The sequence below is a fragment of the Daphnia pulex genome, chromosome 7, assembly GCF_021134715.1.
Source record: "Daphnia pulex isolate KAP4 chromosome 7, ASM2113471v1".
Taxonomy (NCBI): Eukaryota; Metazoa; Arthropoda; class Branchiopoda; order Diplostraca; family Daphniidae; genus Daphnia; species Daphnia pulex.
In genome coordinates, this window is record NC_060023.1 from 5,366,551 (window position 1) to 5,394,093 (window position 27,543).

At 40.0% G+C, this 27,543-nt stretch overlaps 1 protein-coding gene across 1 annotated transcript; it reads right to left on the reverse strand.

Annotated features, from left to right (window-relative positions):
• Positions 1 to 9,511: 9,511 nt before the first annotated feature.
• LOC124198373 (ovarian-specific serine/threonine-protein kinase Lok-like) lies at positions 9,512 to 10,411 on the reverse strand. Its single transcript, XM_046594205.1, has 3 exons — positions 10,301 to 10,411; positions 9,891 to 10,134; positions 9,512 to 9,702 (listed from the first exon to the last, which is right to left on the reverse strand). The coding sequence occupies exons 1-3, from the start codon at positions 10,409 to 10,411 to the stop codon at positions 9,512 to 9,514; spliced, it is 546 nt and encodes a 181-aa protein (XP_046450161.1).
• Between the last annotated feature and the right edge of the window lie 17,132 nt (positions 10,412 to 27,543).

Genomic DNA, 27,543 nt, shown 5'->3' on the forward strand with positions numbered 1-27,543 from the left:
AAATATCAATATCTATGAGCAAAAAACAGTAGTTAATATTTGTTATGGTGACGGGCTTTATTTTTTATGCTGGAGGGGGATTGGCAACTTGCTCTATTCAAGTCCTCCAATGGGTTGAGGGTTTCCCTTGAAATTTCAAATCAGCCGGGGCCAGAATTGCTGGGAATTCGGCTGCTAATGATGAAGGGAGGGCATTAGCCGCTAGATGGTGCGACAAAAAGTGTCATGGCGGCATTCCCTATCAGGTGTCCCATCTCCTTATCTCTGGTATTACCCTTCGGTTCGCTGAGCGATCCCTCTAGTAATTTTCAATTGTACCTGTGATAGTAACTCTTTCAACCCTAATGGTGACTTTAAAGCTGATCCCAAGGAAATATGTTCATTTGGTAGAATCTACTAAATGTAAATTCCATTTCCACTGTCCCACTTTCAGAATGACAAGCCGGTGGCTAAGGCTTTTGAAGCTACTTTTCTTCTGGTAGAGTGAGTTTTAAACACCGCTATGTCGACTAGGCTGCTTTAAGATAGGAGCGGATCACAACGCTCATTGTATTGGCCATTACGTTTCTAAAAGACGCAATGAGGGAGATAAAAACTGAGTTCATGCTTTCTCATGTTTTCTTGAAGTGTAGCTGTACGGTCTATATACGCTCTGACCGTTTTACAGGACAAATTGTCGTGTCGGGAAGGCAGAGAATAACAATGGATTGAAGCTATCGTCCTTTATGAATGCCAATAGAAAATGTATGGTCTTACGACAAACACGCAAGTTTGTATGCAATTTCTTTATTAGGTTAAGACAAAAAAAAGGTCGATACCATTGATAGACTAGGTGTCAGAAACAAAACAACATAGATGCGGGCCACGCACAAACAACAGAAAAAGAGTAGTAGTAATAGTAGTAGAGTTCCTCGGCCTCAATCGTTGTATGAAGCTTAAGTTCGACCTCGTCTGGGTGGTTTGAGCCTGCCATTCACTCATCTAGAACGGAACGATCGAGTAAGAGATCTTCTTCGTCGTCGCCCGAGATAGGCCCGAACAATTCTTGGGCCGTAGGTACGGTCTCAGTTACCGGTGGGACGGATCGACGCTGCCAAATAGCAAAAATAAGACGAAATTTTATCTCGCAGGAACATTCTCCTCCGAGTCGGATTACTATCCGGTGGAAGTGGAAGACCGATGAGCTCCTTCAAAGGTACAGAAATAATAATACAAATAAAAACAAGTCTACTTGGAGGAGAGTCAAAGCGGCAATTTTCGTTTAGTTTGGGCTCGTTGCCACAGATCAGGGCTCGTTCAAGTACACACAAACAATGAATCGCTTTCGAGTGAACTCCATCCTTGGTCTGGACCTGGACTACACAAACGAGACCGTATGGGTAGACTTGACTCACATGACCAATTAATCTTCCATTTCACGCGCGTGTTTGATTTGGATCTAGAAGAATAACGACGTCACAGACGGAAATATTTTGCTGGGCAGATTTTCACTTCTTTCGGAGAACCAAAGATTCCAAAACAACTTGGCCATTCGTTGTCGAATGTGTTAAATGAAATCGCTCTCTCGGTAGAGCATCGTCGAAGGAACCAGGAAGTTAATCTGTAGTCAGAGGCCGATTCCGGAAGTCGTTAGGAGACGACGGTCTGAAATCTTCTGGATCAGAGCTGGCGTATTGACGCGCGATCAGGAAACCAGCAATCCCTGCATGTAAATCGCTGAGCTTCTCATCTGTTAGATAACGGAGAGTTACCGTTTACAGATCTAGTGCACGATAGAAAGCTATCTTAGTAGAGCGCACCAGACTCTCATGGGTTCCACCGACGTGTGGCGGTCGAAGCGGTAGAAATAAGTGCCAATCAAAGACATTTTCCTTTTGTAAATTTGGGATCTTCCTTCAACGAGGTAATTAATTCGTTTACTTCCCGTTCAGCTCCTACGAAATTCGTGACGTTGTCAAAATGAACCAACACCGCTTTGCTAAAAATACTGATGCATACGCGGAGAGAAAATCTTCTTGTGAAAGGGATTCAGCTAGCTCGAAGGGTACTGTTCTGGTAACGAGACACGTAAAGAGCACTCCGTATCGCTTGACGACTCCATTTTGACCTAGACTATTTCCATGGACCAGAAGTGATCCACAGCAACGTGTGAAAAGGGAGATGAGTAGGAATTGAGACGAACTGCCAGAAGATCTAAAGGAGAATGGCGAGAGTCATTCGGTAGTTTCTCTCGTCTGATTAGACTTCCTAGACGCAGCAATCCATCTTCTCGAACGGTTGGACTCAAGGCTAACAGATTGGAGGAAGGACGAAGAGTTTTTCCTTTCCTAAGTTTGTGGAGATCGTCATACAAAACCTTCTTCCGACACTGTTTTAAAAATCAGAGAGCATTACCATCAAGTTTCAGGAAAGAAGAAAGACTAGATCAATCCAAGTGAAATGATCCAAGCTACAGCTAGAAAAGTACAAAAAGTTCCAATTTAAATATTATTTTAATTTAAGTCGTCAGATCTGCCAGATTGTAATACTAATCACAACTGAATGACAACTATTTTTCAAAATTTAGGTATGAGATTTTACATTTTAGGAAACAATTTTACATATACGGCCGCGGATTAGTTTTAGTCGAACGAAACGCGTTATTAATGATGCAAAGGCGATGCAGGCAGGACAATATAGGAATGCAATGTCAAAGTTATAATCATTTTCTCACTGTGTTGTTGTTTTCTCGAGATATTGTTTTCTCACTTGTCTGCTTTGGTTTTTCACCCAATCAGCGAGATGGAGGTTTCTACTGTTCACTGCGTCTTCAACATTTATCCCCGGCGTGTAAGTAAGTATTCTCGTCTGGCTCTGTGTTTTTTTCCTTATTCCTACACTTCCAGAAATTGGTTGCAAGTTGTCGGGATATACAGTCAATCTAGAGATCCGTTGGGTCCGTTTCGTAGAAGGGTTGATGGTGCTTCTAAAATTGTTGGATCAATCAAAGCTAAATACGGTGTATCCAATGGATCCCATGGGGCCAAAGACGACGGACTCGATGGAAAAGAGAATATAACTTCTGAAAATACTATTCCAGAAACGTAAATAAAACTCGTTGATGTTAGAAATACTTCATTATATAATTAAGTTATTGAAAAGGAACTGCCCTAACCAACTGGCAGTAGTATTTAATTTTTTTTTTATGTTTAAAAGTACTTCACCAAAAGTCTCGATTGAATCATACAAGAAAACTGTTTACAAAATATCCCTTTCGTTCATAAAACAGACAATGATTTTTGGTCACCTTCTGTAGGTACTTTTCTTTCGACTAAGGGTGGTATTTTAAATTATTTGTTTCGTATGTTTAAAGTACTTAGCTAAAAGTCTCAATTGATTTTAAAGGAAACCATTATTTGAAATCATAAAAATTGACACTGGTTTGTGGTCTTACTTCTGTCCTGACTAATTTTATGACTGGGAATGGTATTTTGAAATCTTAAGTTATTGTTTATCTTGAAGTTATTGTTTGAAATTAATACATCAAAATTCTCGAATAAGTAGTAGGACATTTTTTCCCCATACCTCTTTTGTTCATTTGACTGACGTTTATTGCCACTTGTTGACTACGACTTTAGGAGATGGTGATTGTTAATTTTATTTTTGTTTTGCTGCGTGTCTGGCCGTACTTACAAATAATAAAATAAAAGAATTGATGACACTCGTAGTTTAAGTCCTACACCCTTCGTCTTTTTTACGCACACTGAATATTTTACAAAACGTTTCGGGGGTCTGATCCATCCTAGTGAAACTAAAGAATCCGACCAGTAAATTGTTCCCCAATGCTGGATTTGCATTACGTTTTTCACGACTTCACCTAGACGTACAGCTAAAAAATAGCTTAGCAATTCTAAACGAGGCAATTTTGTTTCCTGGGAAGAGGAGTCACGTGTTCCCTTTGGAGTTGGGCGTATGTTACGGCTGCGTACGCTGCCTGTGAAGCGTCACCGAAGAAGTGGATTTTATGGGAGATGATTTTTGCTGATAATCCGATCCAGCGACGTATTTTCAATTGGGTGAAATTGATTAGGCCGGTCATCACCGGATTCTAAGATTTTTGGATTTCGGCTGGAGCAGCTTGGTTCCAACCTATCTCTTTTTCCCAAAGTTTTTGGTAAATAATTTTTAACAATGAGACCACTCCTCAAGGAGGCAAAATTTGGGGTTTTGGGAACTTTCAATTTTTGAGAAACGGTTACTGGGGCATCGCATCCAGTCTCCGTTAAATGATTTTGTTCGGAACTTTGTGGAAAACCGAATTGGTGAAATCCGCAGTTTTATAGATGTGTTTTTAAATAATTTAAGAAAAACTAAGGGGCCAACGAAAAAATGTAGAGTTTTTCGGGGTTTTGACATCAGTTTTCAGGCGAATAAGACCATAAAAAAACTAATTTTTTAGAACGAAAGATTTTGCTCCCCCCTCTACAGATATCTTGTCCCGTTTTTCGATGTGAGCATTATGAGCAGAGATATCAACAATTGAAAATCCAGAAAATTTCACACCATTTTCTAAACATATTCGCCATAAAAAATCTTCTTTTTGCCACGTCATCTAACGGTCATTTTTAATATGCAAAGGAAAATTCTTCTCGGCTATTAATAATTGTTAAAAAAATTAATTAAGAATTATAAAATTGCTATTTAATGGGCATAACAATAATAAAAGTGCTACTCATAATTCCTAATTAATGTTTTGAAAAGAATTTTCCCTTGTTTTTCCGAAATCGGGAGTGAGATGGATTTGTTTCCTGTATGTACCGGTATCCCCTCTCGTCTTCGTTCGTAGAGCTGGGGTCTTCCGATGAAACACACGAACTTATCCAGCAGAGTTTCCTCCTCCACGCTGTTTGTCTTTTTACGAAATTTGCTGCGGAGCACTGGTCTGCTGTGAAGTATATCCTTGCCTATCTCAAGGGCACTATCCACCTTGGGAACTTCTTCAGCGGGAATTCTAACATCGGTATTCTGTCAACCTTCTCGGACGTTGATTACGCTGGATGCCTCCAAACCCGTCGCGTTACAACCGGATATGTCCTTAATATAAAAGGAGGTCCAGTTGCCTGGACCTAATTCTCCACGGGGATGTTGATTAACTGGATTTACGTAACATCAATGTTGTTGACCACAAAACCCCCACAAAAGCCCGTAAGCATCTTGACAGAGTATTCGGTGGAATCTCACTATTGCCCGGAATATCAGAAAATTCATAAAAAATTAATTAATTTCATGAAAATCTGACTCGATCTTGTCCAGTAGCTGTGTCAAGAAGTCATTTTTGTCTCCGCCCAAATCAAATTCTTCTTCGCCGACATATTTCACAGACAGAGAGTAACATAATCCTGACCTTATCAAGAGAAATGTTGTAGGTACAATACAAACTAAATTTTAACTAATATTGCACTTAAATTGCACATTTTGCAGTAGGCAATCGACCCGTCTAAGTAATTAGACTGATGGAAAATTTTTTTCGTTTCTGAAAGAGGAATTTTAGATTGCCACGGCGTTTTTAGTTCTTTTAGCTCTTCAATCAAGTGCTTCCCCTTACCCATTTCGAGAAAATCATCTTCAGTTGGCTCAGTCACTTCAATTTGCTGGCATGATTGTGTGTGCTGTATCAGTTCGGAAGGACGAATAGTTGTCCGGCTTTGCCGACACAGGAATGGCTAGTTCTTCGTTCTCAAGGGAGGGGGTTTGACATAATTTTTTCCTTTGTTTAATCCCTGCAAATACTATGAAAGAAAAACCATGAATGTCGCAAACGTATAACATAAGAAAATAAATTTCGTAAATTTCCTGTCCTTCAAACACAGGGTTTGGATGACAGGTCTCTCTCGATTTCGTCGATCGATGGCACTCTCGAATTTCCTCTTCAGTTCTGTAAACAAATTATATTCCTCCTCTTAAAGATTTCAGCCAAGGGGAAATAATGCCTAAATTGTAAATGAAAAATATAATTAACGTGGCAAAATTTTAATCGGTTATTATTATAACATCTAAATTTTTTGAACCACAATCGACTAGCAGCCCATCATGGGCTTTACACGCTAACTATATATTATCTATGGAGATCCATAAAGATTTAAAGAAGCGATAGCCTGTTCTGTAGCTGAAAAATACGAATATATCTTGTACAAGTTTAATGATAACGTGATCAAGCAAGAGAGGTTTAACCTAAAACCTTTTTTTTCCCTGTGGTTTCATCTTATCAAACTGAGTTAAAAGAGATTGTCAATCATATTTCTAGATGGTAAATAGTATACCATCATTTTTTTCTTGAAATGAAATCTAAAGTGGGCTTAAGAGCCGGCTCTTAAAAAACCATAACCTGGTCATTTTGTGTGAAGGCAGAGCCTAACACCGAGTCTAATTCTATTTCCCCGTTGATGCAGGCGTGTATATTTAACCGTTGCTAACTGTCCAATTAAAAAAACTGGTTTTTTGTTTATTGTACATGCTGTTTACTGTTTTGCACGATTTAATCGTCACTAAAGATGGGTTACACAAGTGTCCTGAAGTAGAATCAAATCAAAAAGCAAAAAGATAAAGAATTTCAAATTTACGAGAGACGCTTTTACTCAGAACAAACACCAATAAAACGCAATAAGAAGTGCAGGGCAGGCAAACGTAATACCGCAACAGAAACAAAAATAGAAAAACAAAGAAAAATATTTCCAAAGAACTAACTGGAAAACGACCACAGAAAGGAACCAGAAAATGTCGATGAAGATACTGAAACAATCCGACATTTCCCTCGACAATTACAAAGGAATAGGGTACACGCACGGAAAATAAAGATTTTTTCTTTTTAACTAGGCTAAGGTAATTTTTTACGGGGATAACTTTTTCGAGAGGGTTGTATACCTCGAAAAAATTTATTTCGCGAGATATTTAAGTTTAAAGTTGTATTAGGCTCCACCTTTCCAAATTTGGCTGTTCAGCCATCTTTGGTAGGAGGAGCCTAATTAAGACCCCAAAGTCAAACAATGCAGACGAACAGCTGTTGAGTCAGTTTTAGCTGTTACTTTAACAATCGATTGATAGAATATCGATCAACATCTTGATCGATTATTAAAGAAACAGCTAACTGGATGATCTCTTTGCCAGAGAAGAGAAACCTACAGGCACCTCGCTTTTAGTCTAGGAGGGCAACCGTTGGCGTTCTAGTCAACTACCCTGACGCAAACCCAGCGGCGCTATTGTCAGATTGAGAAGGGGATCATGGAAATTCAATTCGGGCTTATGAGGTTCCGCCAGTATGTTTATGGCGAGCAAGTCGTCGTGAAATCAGACCACAAACCTCTAGTGGGACTACTGGATAAACCAATCACGGCTTGTTTGCCACGTTTTCAGAGGATGCGTCTACAGCTCCAGCGGTTTCATTTTAAGGTTGTGTAAAAACCTGGGAAAGAGGTTTGATCGCGGACACTCTCAGTCGAGCTCCGTCGCCACGTCTTTATGAAGACGATGTCACGTCAGGCTGTGAGGAGCAGGTCCATCACGTTCTCGCTAGCATTGTGCCAACTGAACCGAAACCGGAACAAGGTCACTGAGAACAGTAATAAGGTCTGATACCAGCGGCTTTATTTGAGAATTTCGACCAATACACAACATGTGGGAATGAAGAGGGGGGGGGTGATAAGGGAATCCTGTCTATAGAGATCACAGTGACCCAGTTTGTATGCTGTTGGTAAGCGTAGTCCACATGCCGCATTATCCTCTCGCAGCCCCATGCCAATGACCCTGGTGTAGTGGTTTCGATGTCTTTCCCCAGTATGCATGAGTGTTTTAAAAAATAAATATTAGCAGAAGGTGTTTATGGGGAATGAGGAAGTCTCAACATGCACACCAAGGTTATGGAATCCCAGTTGAGAAATTTGATCCGACTTAAAAAAAGCCATTCCACCATCAGCATGTGCGCAGTAAACAGTGGCATTACAAATGAACATGTCGAGAAGGTAACGTAATCAACAATGAAGAACGGTATCCCAAATGTTCAGGATAAAGAGGAGAAGGAAAGGTCATCAGGGAAAATCCCAGCTCAATCTCGACAACATGGTCCGAGTACAGCCCGAAGCCCATTGTCAATTTCCACAATGAAAAACCGACCGCACTTTGAAGCTTAGAAATCTTCCAAGCGAAACCGGGACAACACGCATAGGGAAAACCTTGGGTGAAATGTGTGGCACTCGTCCATGAGCATAAATGTGCCTCACTACTGCTTTATGTGCTGAAAACACCGGACATTGAGTTTGCTTGCAGTAACGGTTCTGAGTAAGAGGGAGGGGAAAGCTACGGACACTGGCTACCTATTTAGTTTCCTGGATTTTCAACTTTTTGGATAGTTCCTGGTCCCCTTCTCCGTTGGGCTAGAAGCCCAGCTCATTGGACTACTCTAGGCGTGGGGGACCTGTTTGACAGCAACTCGCACGGAATGTTTTTTTCCAAACACATTGCAGTACGTCATGAACGTTAAAGAGTCGGTGTCTACGTGTTGTAACAAAGAAACCAATCAGCACAGCCGTACTGGACTCTCCTGGCAAAATTGTTTTCTCCCTTGAGCAGGTTTCCGGTCACCATCGATTGCTTGCGTGATCGCTGTTTTGTTGCTGAATCAATATGTGGCAAATGTTGATGGTGTATGATTCTACTTACTGCTCTGGTAATTCTATTCAAGTATGAAATCAACACTTTGCGGTAATAAGTGAGGCCCGACACAAGCTACATCAACGGGGTAGGTATCCACCCCATAGCCGAAAAAGGGTTGGAGCGGGGCCAGACCGTCATGTTGTAGTCTTCAATACCCCGTGACGCTCCGATTGGAACAAACCCTATCATTTGTGGTTTTGCATCGCTTCAACGCAACTGAAGAGTGACAACCGCAGTTTAATTAGCACCAATCATGTTAACGGGGTGAACGAGAGCTGAGTGTCTGGGAAAACGTCATACTGGAATGATGGGGAAAAATTCCCCTCAGGTACACATAGAATCGCGTGCATATAAGTAGAAGACGGAATTATTTCTTTTCCTCGTGTGGGTAGCATCCGAAAACATGTTGCGCCTTCTTCTTGAGATATTTACGCTTCTACTTCAATGGAGACCGAAAACTAGTCGAACTACAACGAGAACTTTCCCCGACGAAAGAATGCAACAATAGTGAGCACAGCATAATTCGCGTCCATTAATATTAGGCTAAATAACTCATGTAGCTTAAAAAATTTTATAACTGCCCGTGCCCATGTCAGTAGGAACATTCTGCCACTACTTTGTGGCATGCTAAAATAGGCAAGGCTACCTCCGATGCTAAAAAAGCGACCATGAAATAAACCCAAAAACATGTATGATGGAATGAAAACCGGTGACAGTCATACACATTGACATACGAACAAACACAAACCGCTAAAACTCAAGCATGGGAAAACAAAGAGGGTTTTCAGAATTCTGGCTTCAGTCACGCGCGTGCGTTTCGTCGTTTTCAAAAAATGGGTATGTCCTTGAATATCGTCTTCCGCAGCTGGGCCAAAGTGACCTCGTCACAAAGCCACTGGCAGCCGGTTATCTCTTCGACGCTGTGGCGCTGCCCGACGTCGGACGTCAGCATGCCGTCGATCAAGTAGCGGGCCGGCTCGCTCACAGTCTTGCCGTGCGCGTTGGACGAACCGCTGACTATTGGACGTCCACAGTCCGAAACGGCGAGGACATTTGAGAGAACAAAGAAATGAAGAAAAAAAAAACGAAAACATTAATTCTGGGCTGGACGCGGCCGGGCTGGTGACCAATCGTTATGGCCCCCTAACCCCCCCCCCCCCCCCCCAAAAAAAAAAAAAAAGCGGCTTAGAAAACTCTGTACGTACGCTCTGTGGAGGTCGACAGGCCGGTGTGATTGGCGCGGGCGCACGCGGGTTGCCGCCCAAACAGCATGTAGTGCAAGACGACTCCCAAGCTACAAACGTCCACCGCCGGCGTGTAGGGATCGGCGCCCTCGTCGTCCAGCTGGCGTCTCACTTCCGGGGCGATGAACAACTCGGTTTTGCAAAAGGTTGTTAGCGACGAGGGACACGACATGTGCTTCGGTAGCGCAAAGTCGGTTATCTGCGTCTAAAAAAGAACAAATCAGAGCAGCGAACAGCAAGCACGAGCACCAACACCAAGACAGCCGTCGAGGATCAGCCAAACACATTGCAATTGGTTTATCCCTTTTCCGAAGGAAAGGGCAACACAGACGAAAAAAAAAACGGTTATGTAACACATTTGGCGAACTTACCTTTACTCCCGCAAAATCGCTAGAGCCCGTAAGCAACACGTTGGCGGGATTCAGGCCGCGGTGAGCAATTGGCGGCGAGCGGGCGTGACAATACTTAATGGCCGAAACCATTTGAATGAAAAACGAACTTACTTACGACGGCGAACAATTTCTTCTGCAGGTCGCCGCCGCAGGCGAGCTCCATCACGAGAAACGTGTAATTTGTTGTCCTGTCCACCGAAGAGTCCAACATCTGCCAAACAGCACAACAGCGTCGAGGTTTAAAACATCGCTCACATTGCAATGCCACTTTCTAACAGTAGGATTTTATGCAGCGGCTCAAATTGTGCTTTCCCTCGCGTGTCAAGAATAATAATAAAAAAAAATTTGACTACAACGGTTGCCACTAACATCTGAAAACCACACTAGTCAACCTTAGCAATGCATGGGTGCTCCAGTTCCGTCAGCATGTCGATTTCGTTTTCAAGTGCTTTGTCCTAGCATGTGTTCACAGTCACCCCGAAATGAAGCGCCCTTCGGTTACTGCAACGGACAGTTTTCACGGCTACAATGGCGTTGTTTTGCTTTGCGATGGCACGACACACATCGCCGTAAGTCCTGTGACGTCATATTGTCGAAGACTAATAAATGAATTAGTTACAAGCGTACAAAGCAACGGCATCAGTTACAACTACACTTACCCGCTAGCTAAAACACTCATGACGAGATACCTGTTGGTGAGTTCAAAGTGGTAGTCGAAATGACTTAGGTAGTTGTCGTAATACGTGAAACTAGCTTGGCTGTCGACGGAACACAAAGCAATCACGCTGCCGTGTTGCACGTGAAGCCTGCGATGGTATTCAACTCGCTTGCCGTCGACAAAAGTATCGTTCCCAGAGTTGTTTAGCAACACAGTTTGCTCAACTCCTAACGAACTCCAAAGTGTACAATGCTCTCGGCTGATTCGTCGAATAAGAGACTGCCCCACAAGTGTGGGGGGAATTATCACCGTGCACGAAAGAGCCCGCCCAACTGTGGCTACGTTTCCCATCTCCACGGACCTGGATTGCATGGATGGGGAAGGAAATGTAAGCAACAGACAAACGTGCACCGATAACGTAGCCTTTAAAGGCAAAACACAGACCACAGGAGAATTGCGATTTTCCATTGAGGATCGTTCCACACTACCCAAACCCAAGGCGTGCTGCTGCCGCCCGTGGAATGCGCCGAGGAAGAAGGATTGCTCACCGTCGACGAGGACATGACCACGTGCCAGGGTACAGCCAAAGGAATGAACGAAGAGGAAAAAGAGTTGCGAAAAAAACTGTGGTCGAAGGTGTTTCACTACCCTGCCTGTTGCGGGGGTTGGTTGCTCTGCACGGCTGTAGCGCAAGTAGTGACGCCCGTGACTCGGAAGCGTGCGATGCGGTATGGGTGACTTCTGACGAATGAGAAACCGAGGCGTGCGCCTATGTTATTTATGCATGGCGCCTCGTTACTATTGCGTTATCAAAGTAGGCGCGGTGGTCGGATATGTTGAAAGGTTCATCCCATGCTCCATTTCTGGTCGATACTGGTAATCTCAATGTCTAGTAATTGTATGTTGTTTTCTTAGTACTCTGAGCAGTACGTGATGGGTCATGCTTGACATGCTTAAAGTAAAGTGGTGAGTTTCTTACGGAAACACTGCACCATTTTGTGGGTGGGTTTTCATGGGTGGGCGGCTCTATTTAAGCAGAGAAGAAAAGATTATCACTGCATTTATATGCTCAACAGTAGACCAAGTTGGGTCGTAGCAGAGGCTGCAGATTCCACTTGGTTGATTAAGTGGCAATGCAGTTGGGATAATAAAGAATCACTCTGAGTATAACATTGGCTATCATGCTTGTACGTCGAAATGGGGAAGTAACTCTTAAAACTTCAGTCTTTGCTCAAAAACCATTGTCTGTAGGAATCTATGGATAAACGCCCCCTCCCGCTCAAAGATGTAGGAAGACCAAAATAAATGATCGAATTACCACACAAGTGCTTTGACCTGAATTTGTCACCGTTGGCAAATTTTTTTTGTTAAGGACTCTCACTTGATGTTCGACGTAATCGAGTTTGGCCTTTTTTAAGTGGTTGTGTGTTGATAAAGACACTATCAGCCAAGCTCCAGGTGTTAAACTTAAACAATAATTTCCGCGAAATGACATGTGTTCCACTGTCATCGCTAAAGTAACGCTACCAAATGAATGATTTGGGCTTCAGTAAATTATAGCATTTCGAATAACTGCTTCGAACAAGTAGTGTGCCTCACGCGTTTTTTTTGTCAATTTGTTGTACGTTGGCAGCGTTGAGTAGATATTATGCCGTTACCCACAAATTCCCCCCCCCCCTTCGATACATAAAAAAAAATGGAAAAAACCACAAGCAATGGCCCGTTTTCGTCTTGTTAACTGTAATCGAACAAACAGGTTGTCCAAACATTTCAACAACAACTCCCAAACTACTTGAAAGAGAAGAAGCTACTGTCTGTCGCCTTCAATTTAGAGGCGAGCATAGAGCAAATGGTCACAGGCTATGTATAACTATGGAGAAAAGGTGGCAATTGGTTGCGTTGCGTAATTCATCGTGTAAGAACCGTGGTGTGGTGCTCTTTAGACGACATGGGCGAGGGTGTCTACACGGACCAATCATCCATGGGATCCATAAAAAATCCAACGAATCTTCCGAGTCGCTGCCTGACATTGATGGGTAACGAAAAGCACCTAATAATATTCAGTAAGAAATAAAACGCTGGTTTAGTTCTCTTGCCCAGAACCAAACGATTGATTCGGCTGCTAGAAGAGAAAAAATAACAAAAACCAAAGGCCTACACGCCTAATACTAGGCCGTAAAGAAAGTAATAAGTGAAATGGGAAAGTTAGATTACATGGGGCTGAAAGCAATCGATGGTAACCGATCGTGACGTAAGCAGCGCATTGTTGCATAGGCCATGATTCTACAAAAATAACGCCTTAAACTTTTTCACTTTGTTCATAGTTGACAAAAACCAAACGATAAGTGAAAATCAATGAAATTTGCCATACATTACAAAAAACAGTAGTAACAGTAGTTTACAGCAGTTTACAGTAGCGATGGGAAAAAAATCGGCTTGTGCATGCTACCGCAAACTCGAGCCCGTTGTAAGTTGTTGGCAAACTACACCAACGTCTTGATTCCCGTCTGCATTGGAAATCACTGGTTGCTGTTGCACGTTTCCAAAGGACAGGAAGCGGTACCAGTAATTTTCATGTTACACTAGTACTTCTTACTCATTTTCTTTCTCTCCCTGTCTAGGATCATGCTAAACGTGTACGACTCTCTAATCGGTCATGAAGTGTCGTACAAATCAGTGATTGACCGTGTTATAGAGTACATCGAAGATGAATTGCGTACCAAGGATGGCAGCAAAGACATGCCACTGGGGCTCGTTGATGTTCTCGTTAATCAAGTTGCGGTTCCCCGCCAACTGCCTGGTTCCCAGGACTGCGGCGCTCTTATTCTCTACTACGGCATAAAGCTCCTTATCGAAAGATTTACATGTTATCTTGTGTGTTTTTTTTTGTTTTTGTTTTTTTAATTATTTCATTTTTTTGGCTTCAACGGCCGAGAATGTCTTTTTCTCGTACAGTAGTTAATTTTTTTTTTATGAAATTGTGTGGGGAAAAGTCAGGCAAGGAGAAACTGGTACGCGAAAAGGGGCTCAAAGTGAATTGCGGCTCTCTGTCACGAACGTTACTAAAGGTTCTTCGGGAACGGAAGCAAGACAGGGTACAGTAATTTTTTTCAGTACTCGGCGTGTAGTTTGTGTTTTATCTGGTGTCTGCCCGTTGCTTTCAATATTTCGGTGAAATTATAATATCGATTTTTTTTTGTTTGGGCGTTAATTTTTCAGCTTGGGAGTTTACGAACTTGCAAACGGAGGTTGCAGAGGAATTGGCTTCCATCCAGCTCGCCTTCATGGAAGGAAACACTGACAAACTGGAAGTGCCCTTGGAAACGCAGAGACAGTTTCTCGCCGAAAAGATGGTTCCACCCCCAACAGAAGAATCGTTTAACTGCGTCCAGAAAAAAAAACAAGTATCGGATAATCCAGTACCGAATGGTGGCCAATTTAGCAACCTAAGGGGGCCGGGTTACTCATACACAAGAAATACTAGATTTTGAAAGTAACTGAATACGTTTTTCCTTGGTTAGGGTACTGTTACTAATTCTTGACACTTTTGTGGCTATGTCATTTTTGCGTATAATGAGATAGGCCAAACGTCTTCCTAAAGTTGGACAACCGTAAAAAATCTTGGACAGCTTGTAAAAATTCTGGACAGCCACTAGCGCTATCTATGAGCAGGAATCATAACTAAATAAAACTAGTCTTTTTTGAATGAATTCGACTGCGATAACAAACGCAAAACATGGCCCCATTATAATAAGAACCTATTCATCTTGCAAAATTGCTTTTTAAGTTATGTAAGGGATTTAAGATCATTTTATGGTCTATGCAGAACATATTGGTCGTCATTATTCTTTAGGCTTACCCAAACTATAATTTTCAGTCCAAATTTGACGAAATCTGGATTCGAACCTAAATACTAATAAAATCAAGTTATTGTCAGGACAGCCCTGTTCCATTTAAGCTACATCACTGTTGCATTCTATAGGCAGATGTTGATATAATTTGAAAAATGATGAAAGTTTCTCAATTATTAAATTTCCAAGCCATCTCTAACGTGTTATAAATTCTGGACAGCCCTAGGCAAAGCCCAAATTATTTATAAAAGGAATATTCTTGGAGCAAACCGAATTTGAACCTCTGCCCCGGTTTCAGACCACTCACTAGGTGGACGCTTTTCCGATACGGTTACGATAGATATAATCATATAAAGATGGAGAAAAGATGTCTATTTCTATATATTTTGGTTAATGATCAAAGTTTAAAAAAGAATAAATTTCCTTGCTATCCCTAGCGTGTTATAAATTCTGAATACCCTTACGCAATTTCCAAATTATTTTCTTGAAAAAATTCATGTTGAGATTTGGATTTGAACCTTGACACCCATTATTCAAATAATTATTAAGGAAAGAACCTTACCACAGAACCATGGTAGATCGCTTGGGCAGAAAATTATTTAAATGCAATGCCAAAATAAAGCAAAATTGAAAAAATTGAATTGAATTGAATGTATACGTTATTTATAAGATACGAATGAGATCAGTATAAACATAATTGCTTTTAGATGTTAAGAAGCTGAAATTAAAAGAACAATGAAATGTGGAGTACACCTCAATTAGCGACCCCCTTTGGCTTCTAAAGTTGTCCAGATTTAGAAAGGGGGGTGTCCAGCTTTTGTGTAATGGGAGTTATCGCCAGAAAGCTTCTACTTAGATTTCTTCCATGAATTTGCAGTTTTAACGCAGTTTTAAGTACTTAAATTTGAAGAATGAACAAAATTCCTATTCTAGCTCGATTTAGGAGGCCAAGAAACTTCGTGTTTTCTAAGTCCTTTTCAGCAATTTTCATTTAATAATTTCCTTACATTTCAGGCATTAAGAGTAAAACTTTTGCAAACCCAGATAGAATGGCAAAAATTCTTTATAATGGTATAGTTTTCGCAATATTTGCTTATCGTATTGAACTTTTAATCCAAAATTTCTTAAGTTGTCCAAAATTCGTAGCGTTCAGGCCTGTCCAGATTTAGAGACATTACCCTATGTATCTTTAGGGCTAACATTAACGCTAAAGTTGCGTTAAAAAAATTGTAAATAATAAATGAACTCATTGTCCTACCACAACGCAAAAACATTGTTTTGAAACTCGTTGAATTGTTTAAAAAATAATTGTATTGAACTCAAGGCGGATCTAGAAATGAAAGAAAAACTTAATTGTTAAATAGGTATGGAACTAACGTTCCATTTGAGCCTCAATCTAGTGTCCATTTCACCAGTTGTACTAGTTGTAACAATTTAAACTAGCCTTTTGCATGAAAAAATATAAGGCGCATGAATGAATGAGACATTTTCAATTGATCAAAATTTAATTATAAAAAGCAAAAAATTGGCAACTATATAATGAAAATTGGCACCCGACATTTATCGTCTTGGTAATTATAAAACATACTTCGTCTTGGTCGAGCAATGAGGCCCAATTTTCAAGATGTCTCATATTTTAGTATTTGCGTTACTTTCTGCAACATCTCAACTCAAATATCTGTCCGGAAGGGTAGTTTAAAATGAATTTTAGGTGATATACACATAGTACGATAAAATATTGTACGTTGATTTCAGCGGTGTATTTATTTATTTGTTTATTATTAGTATTATAACTGAATAATGATTAAAGATATTATTAGCCTCATCAATTCTAAAACGGCTTACCCATCATGTTTGATAGTCTATCGCAAATTTTAGTGTACTTAGAAGACGTGAGATTTAAAAAAACAACATGCAATCGGGCCGAAGGAAGAACAGGGGAAAGAAGAAAGTAATGCCCCCTTTTTCCTACTGTTTCTTCTTCATTTTCTTGGTTTTCTTCCCTTTTTCGAATTGCTTGTTTTTATATCATTTCGAGTAATAGGTACACTAAATTAAATTACCTGGTAAACCTTTTTTTTGCTAATAAAGTCTTTATGAATCTAATGCGCACTGTGTTTGCTGAGCCGCAGGCCACGAATTTTAACTTTTTTTTTCAGCGGTCAACAAGTAAAAAAGGTAAATGTAATTAATAACGAACCACCAACTTTTGAAGTGGGTTTTAATATTCTCTTTGGAACTAATTTGTTTTTTTTTGAGCTCGTAATCTTTGAAATTCATTTTTTCGGGGGGCGGGGCCAGCGGTCCAAAAAACAGGTTTGTTTTGCAAGTGGTTGAATATGCATTTTTTTCATACTTTGAATTTTTATTTGTTATTAGGAAAGACAATCAAATTCCAAACGGTGTAAAAATGCCTAAAAATGGGACAGACTAGCTTCCTAGTCTTAAGAGAGCTGTTCCTTTTAGGAAATACCTCTTACTTACCTTACCTCTTACTTACCTTACCCTTACCTATATTGTGGTTTGCATGACAACATTTAGAGGGTTGAGGGTAGAAAGGGAGACCCACTAAAGGGGAGGTCTCTTACTTCTTTCCGGAACGACTAGTCGATAGGCCATTAAGAGCTTTGGTCATGATATACTAGCAACGCCTCACGTTACTGGGAGCTGTAGTACAAATCACTTTAATGAAATTAAAAATAATCATGGCTGCAAACATGTTTATGGTCAAAATAAACAAGAAAAGAGACAATTGAACTAACTATTCTAAAAAAAAGTCAACTTCTTTTCGTCTTTTGTCCTGTTTGACTTCATCCGAATTTTTAAGCTCGACTAATAAAAAAATACTTCAATCATCTATTTTTCCACTCGTATTGGAGATGAAGTTATTTGAACCGGTAAAATCAACGTATGACCCTTAAGGAATTTCGTCAATCGAATTACGATTGCAACCCTTCTTTGGCGGTAGAATCTTTGGATGGTAACATGGCAGAGTTCGGAGAATGCATAAGCTTCTCAATTATTGCCTCAATGTCATAAGCAATTTTTGGGCAAGGGATATGTGATTCGGGCAATGTGGGAATCCAAATCTTTCGGGTTATTTATAGTTTAAACTTCATTTTCAGTCTTTAAATTTTCAAGTTTTGATGCAATTGAACGAAGACCCACTGCAAAAACTTAGAAACGGCTTTTGCCACCAAAACAGCTTCTGTCTGAATAAAAGTACTTCTTATCATCATAACCATCGATTAATACAGCAGAAATTCAGAGAGAAATAGGATTTCGAGTGACTTTTTAAATTTTTCCAAAAATATTTTTCATTTTTAAACTTTTCGAGGCTAACTGACAGATCAATGTCAATTGAAGCATTTTCAAGCGCGCTAATATTGTCGACCAGCTTCAACGGAAGATTCAGATTCTTTTCTGTGGTGTTGAAAAAAATTGGCCTACCCCATATTCTTGGTTCTATTGTTGCCAACGAAGTCCAAAGAAGGGACCAAAGCCCTTAGTATTGAATTTGTGAGATTCAAAGATTTTAACATCTATTTCTACATTGTCATCTTTAATACTGGTAATAAGAAAATGCAGATTGACAAAATAAAGTTAAAATAAAACAAATAAAACAAAAATTACCATTAGTAGGCGAAGTGCTAAATCCAGCGCAAGGAGTAAAGTTAGTGGCACTTTGTGTATCCTGTTTTAAATTTTCTTGAACATCCTAAAAGCTTTAGTGGTTCGGTAATATTTAAATCCCGTATCGTTGCGGTGATGTTGTGGGAAACCCATTTGCGGGGATCTCCATCAACTTTTGCTACCAACTGACGACAGAAGCGTGCGGATTTGTAATATTTGAAGAAGAGACAACATCTTGCAACGCGACGGAACAGTCACCCCAACATAGTGGCTAACCATTCAGTATTATATTATTGTTGTCAGATGTTTCATTTAATTTTGTTTTGTTATAAACATTTCGTTCGTTTTTATGTTGATTAAATATTGATAAAACTATATTTAATGTTGGTTGTCATGAAGAAAACACATAATTACTTCTATGTAGTATGTATGTATTACGTGTTGATTACGTAGTTCAATTGGATTAAATAGTATTTTATCAATTAACTTCGTTTATTATGACTGACTTAAAAAGGTCCAATCAATGAAATCTCTGAACATTGGGCATAAAAAATAAATGTCGACACTCAAACTTACGCACAGCACAAACGATCAGACGAGAAAGACTAGATGTGTTTCTAGTCACGAGTGGATGTTGCATTTGAATTTCGACGTCCATGTGTAGAAAATTGATAATCGTGCTCTTTGGTGCATTTTTACGCTCCCTTGTGCATGCTGAGCAGGGTCTTGGTGGTTTCCTTTACTATTGGCCGGTAATGCGTGATCCAACCACGTGAAAACCTGCGTAATATACCCTCGCTATCTCATATGGCGAGTGCATGTCAAGTGTTCCAATTCAGCCTGAGAGCGAGAGGTAGATTACATTATTTAATCGGGAATTTCTCTCCGAATGGTTGATCGTATAGATCTCTTACGCCGGGGTTATTTATTCTAGAGCTGCAGCCAACTCATTTATTCTTTTGAACATGACTTATACGGTGATGGCATGGGATTCTCTTATGATTCATATGAGGGTGACTCTCTTTGCTTGAAGGCCTTTTAAAAAATCTTTGGCCGCTCTGCCCGGAAATATTTGGAGAAGCATAGGGTTCCCAAATGTGGTCTAGTGAGCAGACGTTTATGATGGGTACACACTTTAATGACCGATGACGAGCTAACAATTCTGAATCCCTTCAAAAAGTTGGCGCCATTGCCACATTCCCCCAAATTCTGCCAGTCATTCTAATTGTAACAAGTATCTAGCTTTTGAAAAGCAAATGAATCGGGAATTTTTAAATTTTGAAAGAACCCGAACAATTTTTCATCCAACGGACTCAACTCGAAGTTTTTGAGGATAAACCCCACCTCTTTTTGCAAGAATTCATACACCGCTAGGGATGTAAGTCAGACCGGATCGTAAAAGTGACATTAGGTGCGGTGGCCAAGGGAACATTGGGCTCAGGCGGTACAAAATATTTCTTCTTATTTTGATTACCAATTCCACGAGATATATATTTTTAAAAGCTGTAATGAAAATAATGAACCCAATGTTGTGGCAATTTGGGCACTAAAACTGCCTACTTGCTGGCCGAGGTCACAAACCGAACAAAGATAGGTGATGCTTGAAGGCCGACGGAAATCTCTGATGAACTGAGTGGGCTCTGGGTTTGGCCGGCATCAATTTTTTGAGACCTTGTACTCAGCAAAACACCTGTTGAGGTCTCGTAGAAGCGTGACGAGCTCTTCGTATATTCCCGAAGAAGTCTGCAGATCGGTGTCCGTAATGAATTAAGTGAGTGACACCATCTAATTGGGATCTTGTATCTGGCATCCCAAGTGCTGGTGCAACTGATGTTACACTTGGGCCGTGACTAAATAAAAACGCGTGTCGTTGATTCACTAGAAATTCAATTAAATAGAGTCGACATGGCATGTGGACGGAATAGTTAAAGGTAAAAGAAATGGAGAGTGATGTGTCAGTGTAGGGTAGGCATCGCCATCGTTTGAGAATGAAAGAATTGAGGGACGTTGCCGGCGACCCATAAGTGAAATTTAAAATCCTTGTGGAGGCCGGATGCGGGAATAGCAATAAGTTTCGACAAATTGTACCCTAGTGTTTTGTGACTAGTGGAAAAAATGTGCGTCACCGCGTGAGGGAAACGTTCGCTGGTGTAATCACCAGAGAAACCCTCTGAAGGCATGCAAGAAAATTCCAGATACGACGAGTTATTGAGGATTGTAGGTGAGAATCAACTGCGACCTGTTTTGACGTAGGCAACGAATGGTCAAACAGTTGTATTCAATAAAAAGAGAAAAAATCGAGACAAGGAACAACAGCGTACAAGCTAAAAAAATTACATCTATTTTTACCCATATGTATTCTTATGTTTCCTTATCTAACCTTTTGTAGAGAACTTTTCTCTTGCTTCATTAACTACATCACCGTGTAATCTAAACCCTATCTCTAATACAAGCTCACAGAAGGTATATAACCCGCAACCCAGAACAACACCTGCAGTGCATAGGCAGACCACAAAAAGCCAGTAGCATTCCAAAGAAGGTGTCTCTTCAGTTTAGTCAGTAAGTACAAAAATCTTTAAATCAAAAGTTTCCTCTTTGTTTTCTCCAATTCAATTGTGCATACTTGTAATAAACTAATTCTTATATCAATCAACCAAGTTCTATCAATACAATTGTTTGTCCCTTCAGTTATGGAACGAAAGAAAAGTTTCAATTGCTTTATTTAGAGAGCAGGCTTGTAAATCGATAGTCTCCGCAATATCGCCGGTTGCGATAGCGCCATGTAAAACTTGAAGATTTCCGGTATTGTTTTCTTCGAAGAATCTTGTCAACTCAATCTTGATAGGATCTGCTACAGCTGGTATATGTGTTTTTTCAGAGAAGAATAAAAATCTTTTGGTTCATCAGGTGATACCCGCTTTGCCATCGACATTGAACCAGGCACCAGCTGTGCCATCTGATTCTGCAATTTAATTGTGATTGCTTCTTTAATTGATTTCTCTGATGGGTCTGATTCATCTAGCCAATCTAATTTGAATCGTGGGTGCACAGCAGATGCCAACTGTAAATCAGTGTATGAAAAGAATTCACCAAACCTTGTTGATAAGCTATTCAAAAGACTCTTAATGAGTGGTTAACTGTGCTTAATTTGTCCAAAGAATTTTTAGTTCAAGCAAGCTTCTTTTGATGACGACTAATGTAGATTGTAAATTTTCGGCTGTGACGTTGTTTCCTGGTCTCCTTGCAAGACATCAAGCGCATAAGCTATAGGAGTCATCACAGAAACAAACTCAGAAATAAATTTAAATTCGGCTGGCTTGAACTTGGGTAGCTTTTCGCTGGAACATAGATTATTTAGATTCTCATTTGCTTTAGTATCTTTCTTGACTTTTTCTTGATCATTTTGTTCGTTACAGTCGATGAGATGTTTAACATGTCGAACTGAGTCAAATAAAGCGTTCCATCTGGTCGCGTTAGGAATAACAAACAAGACATCTGATCAAATAAAAGAAAAAAAACAATAAAAAAAAAGAAAAAAAACCTGACCAGAGTTTACATTTGCTACCCAGATGTTCCTATTTTTCTCGGAAAAGTAAGCGCTACGGCTTTGCTTATTGAAAAGAATTTGTAGTTTTCCTAGAGTGGATTGATAGATATTTCGAAAGAGTTTGTTTTTAAACGCTTTCTTGACATCTGTAGTAAAAATGAGACAAAGCATGTGACAAGCACATCTGCAGTTAGGCGGTAGCTTATTAATACATTCATCTTCCTCAAACTCGTCATTTTCTCAGTCAGCATTAACATCCTGTGTTTCTGTAATTTCATCAAGAATATACTAAAATTAAAAAAAAACCGTAACGTGCAAAGTAATTTGGGTAACAATTTGAATTGAATTGAACCACAATTGTATACAAACGATTTCTGTTTAATTTTTTTTCAAACTTCATAATCGTCCCAAGGTCGAGTACATGTTATTTGATTATCACGGACTGCGCGCAGGTAAAGTGCGAAATTTTAGGCATTTAGATTTCAGGACAAATATCCATTTTCAATCTAAATATTAGAAGAAGGAAGCACTTCAAACAACACCGGCATCATAAATGGTAATAATAATTTCAAAATACATTTAGGTACCTTTACATATAATATGCACATGAGTAATTCCAGAGATGAGAATACTAAAACGATTGCAAATCCAACTCAAATTTCCGTTCTTTTGGTTAATTCTGTACTTTCAACGAGGACATATAGGTTGGTGAAGCTATCTATAGTTCTGTCCTTCCCATCAGGGGACACTATCACGGTGTTAAAAATCAATTTAACATAACAATTTAAAACATTAAAAATCTCTTCGAAATGGGACAAATGACTGTTTTCATTCGACCCTTTTACACTTTGAAAACATATATGCTGAATTTTTTCAAGATTCAAAAAGTTGTCCCAAAACAGTAACAATATATTGTCCAAACACAATTTCTTATGCGGCATCAATTCTTCTGTCTACTATCTGTAATATCAAATTTTCTACGCAAGTTTTTGTCTTTTTTAAGAAACAAAAAAAAACAACAATAGATATTTCTGTGCCACTCGTTGTAATTCTTTGTTGGACTCTTTAAGAGTGCTGCTTTCTGTAGATCTCGTCAAGCTTAGGACACTATGTGAGAAGCTTCAGGTCCCACCAATAAAATAAGACGATGAGTACAATTTACTAAGAAAATATTAGTCTCTTATGGGCTTATTGCAATTTACCTTGACGTCTGGCAAGGCGAGGAAAATTGTTTTCTGGGTCTTGTCCTTCCAACGATCATGATGCTTTAGTCAAAATTGTCTGAGCTAGTATTGGAGATCTGTTTTGGATGTTGTTTTGATTCTGACGATTATGTTATAACAGCCGTCTCACACCCAGCGTTTAAGTTTGCCTGACTAAACGGTGTCGCTGAAAAAATTGACCTCGACCAAAACTTTCTGTCCGAATCGCGAAATCAAGCAAATCCGTTGTCTAACAACGAGCTGTTTAACTTTGAGGAATATGATTCTCCGACGACAGACGAAATTGACCTCTTGGCCTATTTATGCGACAAGGATAAAACTCTCTTGACAAACTAAATATGCTGAACACTTCTAGAGGACGCAATTTTTGAATCAACCTCGATAAAAAAATCGTTGTGAAAAATTAGCTAGCAGATAACAACTTTCCATATATGATTTATAGCTAATATGACATATCTAGGGCAGTAACCCGGGTCATGAAATCCCTGGCCGCTGACCAATTTGAAAGAGAAAACCTAAAAAACGTAAACCCAATCAAGGTATTTTTTAACGAGACGGGTGCCAGGACAAACCACCGTGTTTTTTTTTGGCCAGCCCGAGTGGCTTCGCCATCTAAGAAAGGTATAGGTAGTATAGGTAAGTATAGGTAGTGGCTTCGCCATCTATGGAAGAGAATCGTCCTCCTCCTTAATTGGCCTGCTCGGCCGGATTCTCCACTCGTCGTCACTTTCAGTGGCTGTACCGACTGCCGGCTTGGTTGGAGCTGCTGCTGCTGCTGCTTGCTCCTGAGGCTCCTGTAGAGCTTGTGTTGGCTCTGGCGCTGATCTTTAGCTAGTGCTGGGCGTGGAGCTAGTGCTGGGCGCAGAGCTCTCTCTGTTTTTAAATCTGCTGCGTAATTCAAGGGAAAATTGCTAAAATAGTAACGCCACTGAGTAGTCTTCCTTCTCTAGGGGGGAGGGGTAAGTTCTTTTTGTTATTTTATTTTTAGTTTGTTTTCTTAAACTTCCTCCTCCAGTGAATTTGCCCAATTTCCACGACAGCCGGTAGAACGTCCACAAATCATTATTGTTTTTGGAAATCTTGAACGTCGAACGGCTCTCTGTACTCTGTACTCTTTTTTCATTTGTCTGTATAGATTATCACGAAACTTCGACTGTTTATTGTGATCTATGTACCAGAACAAGCCAAGACAAGGGGATTTCCCTTTCCCAACGTTGTATACTCCCCTGTGGCCTTTTCCCACAATTTTGTTTCTATTGATAAGGGGCGTTAATGGCTTGTAGCAGCTGAAGGATTTTTCCTTCTCCATGCAGAGGCATTAATGTGAGAATGTGAGTCTATATTTTTGGATAAAAACATCGAAGTGTATTCCAAATACGCAAGGCCTGTTTCAGTCCATATAGAAACGTGTTTAGACGACAAACCAGATTCTCCTGTCCTACGTCAGTGTATTCTTCCAGTTGTTCCAGATAGATCTCCTTGCACAAATCACCATAAAGAAAGGTGGATTTTATGTCCAGGAGAATTACGTATGTTACAGACATCAGAATTTTTTCTATACAAGTTCTGATAGGGAATGTTTGGAGTTGGTTTTCTTTGGCTTTCTCTTGGATTTCTCTTTCTTATATTCCACCCAGGTTTACGGTATGGCTGTTAAAATACACAATTTATTTACATTGCCAGGTTTTGGGCCCAGTCTACGTAAAATTTGTTATATAATTTTTCTTAAATCCACAGGGAGAATTCTTGCAATCTAATCAGCATGGCCAATCTAACCACAGTTGCATATTGTCTCAAAGAAAGGGCCCACATTGTGAAACTTGACAGTAGCAATCATTTTGACTAGAAGTATGAATTCTTGGGTATCTTGGAACAACAGGAACTCAACAAATGGTGGAACCACCTTAAAATGGGATTTGTGTTGCAAGCCCCAATGTAGTAAGCATTTATCTCCGGTTGAAACAGACCGGAGAGTCTTGAGACCCTCGTTTTTCTCCAGTACATACAACATCTTAGAGTAGATTTTCCTTGCAGCAGATCCTGGAGTTCCAAATGGAAGATTGTATTTGGCATCGTCAATGCATTTCAAAGCATCAATCAGAGGAAGACCATCTTTTTCTAGGGTTTTGATTGCGAACTTCAAACCCACGAAATTTTAGTCCAAATATATAAGATCGGCCTCCAGATCGTCGTACTCTTCCAGTACCTTTTGACAGGCTTTAATAGAAGCAGCGTCGGTTTCATCAAGATGATTGACGACTTGAGCAAAGAATGGCAGATTGATAGTGTAGTAGCGGACAGCTTCTAACCAAGTACTTTTGGAGGCAGTGCTATTTCACGACTGCAACAGTCTGCGGCGTTTTCAAAGATCTGCACAAGGGCAGGGCATTTCCTGAATATTTTCTTTCCGTTTACAATAAGTCCGTCAATGTTTGGATAACACGACCGCACAGTTTCTGCCACAAGATGCTGTCCATGAGCAGTACAAGTGACGTGAATCATTTTCCGAAAGATTAATTTAAATGCCTTCCCTTAAATTAAAATTAAAAATAGTAATTTTAAAGCACGTATTAGAACATTGCTCGGAGGTCAGAACGCACAATGTAGCCGGAGACACCGCGCTTCATTTGGCGTCCGTGGCCAAAGAGCCTAATGTTATTTTCGAACTATGCAAAAGGGGGGCGAATGTAACAGCACAAGATTGTCTTGGAAGAACACCTTCGATGATAGCCATAATGTCGAGTAATCGACAAGCTGCAGCGGTACAGTTAGAATGGCAATTTGCCGTAGGGACAGATTTACTCGCGAAAGTAGATTCACAAGGGTTAAACGCATCGCTATATTGTGACCTATTCGCAGATCAAGAAACAAAAGAAAGTATTCGAAAGCTAGAAATCGCATTAAGAATGGCCCAACCAAGCCTCGTCCAAACTAGGACGATTTATTTTAACGCAGAGACGGAAAGGATTGATGTAGATGACGAGAATGACGACCCATTCGCAGATAATTCCGACGATTCCACTAACTCGTCACTAGACATGCCAGTCCTCACCCTGTAGCCGACCATTTTTTTTTCTCCCCTCCTCTATCTCTTTAATTATTTTTTTTCTCCCCTTGCTCTCTTTGCCAACGAAATTACGTCAAAGCCCTTATAGTCAAGAAAAACATTTTTTTTCTCTCTCTGTCATTTTTTTTCCTTCTCTCCCCCTTAAACTTTTTTTTTTATTAGCACCATACTTACCACTATTCATACCTTTCCCGCCTCTTGTCGTTTTTTTTCTCTCCTGTTCCTCTTTTCTCAGTTTCTATTGCCTATTCAAACGTTTTTGTGTTTTTGCAATTTGGTCCATCGTTTCATATATTACCCAGACAACGTAGGCCTACGCCTATATTGTTTTGTCTCTCTTCCTCCTTACTCTATCTTTAATTTTCCAGATATTTCTTATGAAAAACGTTAAATGAAATCTGGGAAAATACTCTCGTAGAAATCGCCGCCTCGATAAAGTGGTAAAAGCGATCCAGTGCGCACTGCGCGACGGATGAGAGGTAAAGCCGTCGGATGCTAGGTCGCGAAATAGTAAAATGGCCCATCAAGGCCTACAGCAGAAAAATAAAAAAGAGGGGAATCGATGTTCGTCATACCGTGCTTTAAGGAAAGGCCCATCAAGGCCTACAGCAGAGAAAGAAAAATAGCGGTGAATCGATGTTCGTCATGCACGAATTTTAAAAAGGAAGGTAACAAACAGTGATTGTCAAAATCACTAAAGATGATATTGTTTCTGTACACGGGACTTTTTCGTGGCCACGGATACCCATACGGATAAAGAATAGGTAAGGCCGTTGATGACAGAGTGCAACATGAAAAAAAGATAAGGAAATGCTACTGACAGGAAATGAAGAGAAATTGACCTGCCGCAGCATAGAAAAAGCCGTTGGCAAAAAAAAACACAACCACACATTTATTTAGTGCCGAATCAATGTTCGTCGTTGATGAACTGAAGACAAAGGGAAAGTAACAAAAGTGAACGGTAGACAAACACTCTCACTCTTTCCCACCAAAATTTGTTAGAGGCAAATCGGTGTTTGTCGAAACGGGTAAAAGCAATTAAAATAGCAGAGTAAACACGGCATGACAATGTTTTTTATTATTTTTATTTACAATTTTAGCACGTAATTTCAGTTACGTTGAAATCACTCTATTGCTTTTCTAGTATTGTGACAAAAGCCAACAATAAAATAGACGTCCCACCGATCTTGGTATGGTCATTCAGACAGACGGATTAAATCACGACAAATTCGTGAAGTTCTAT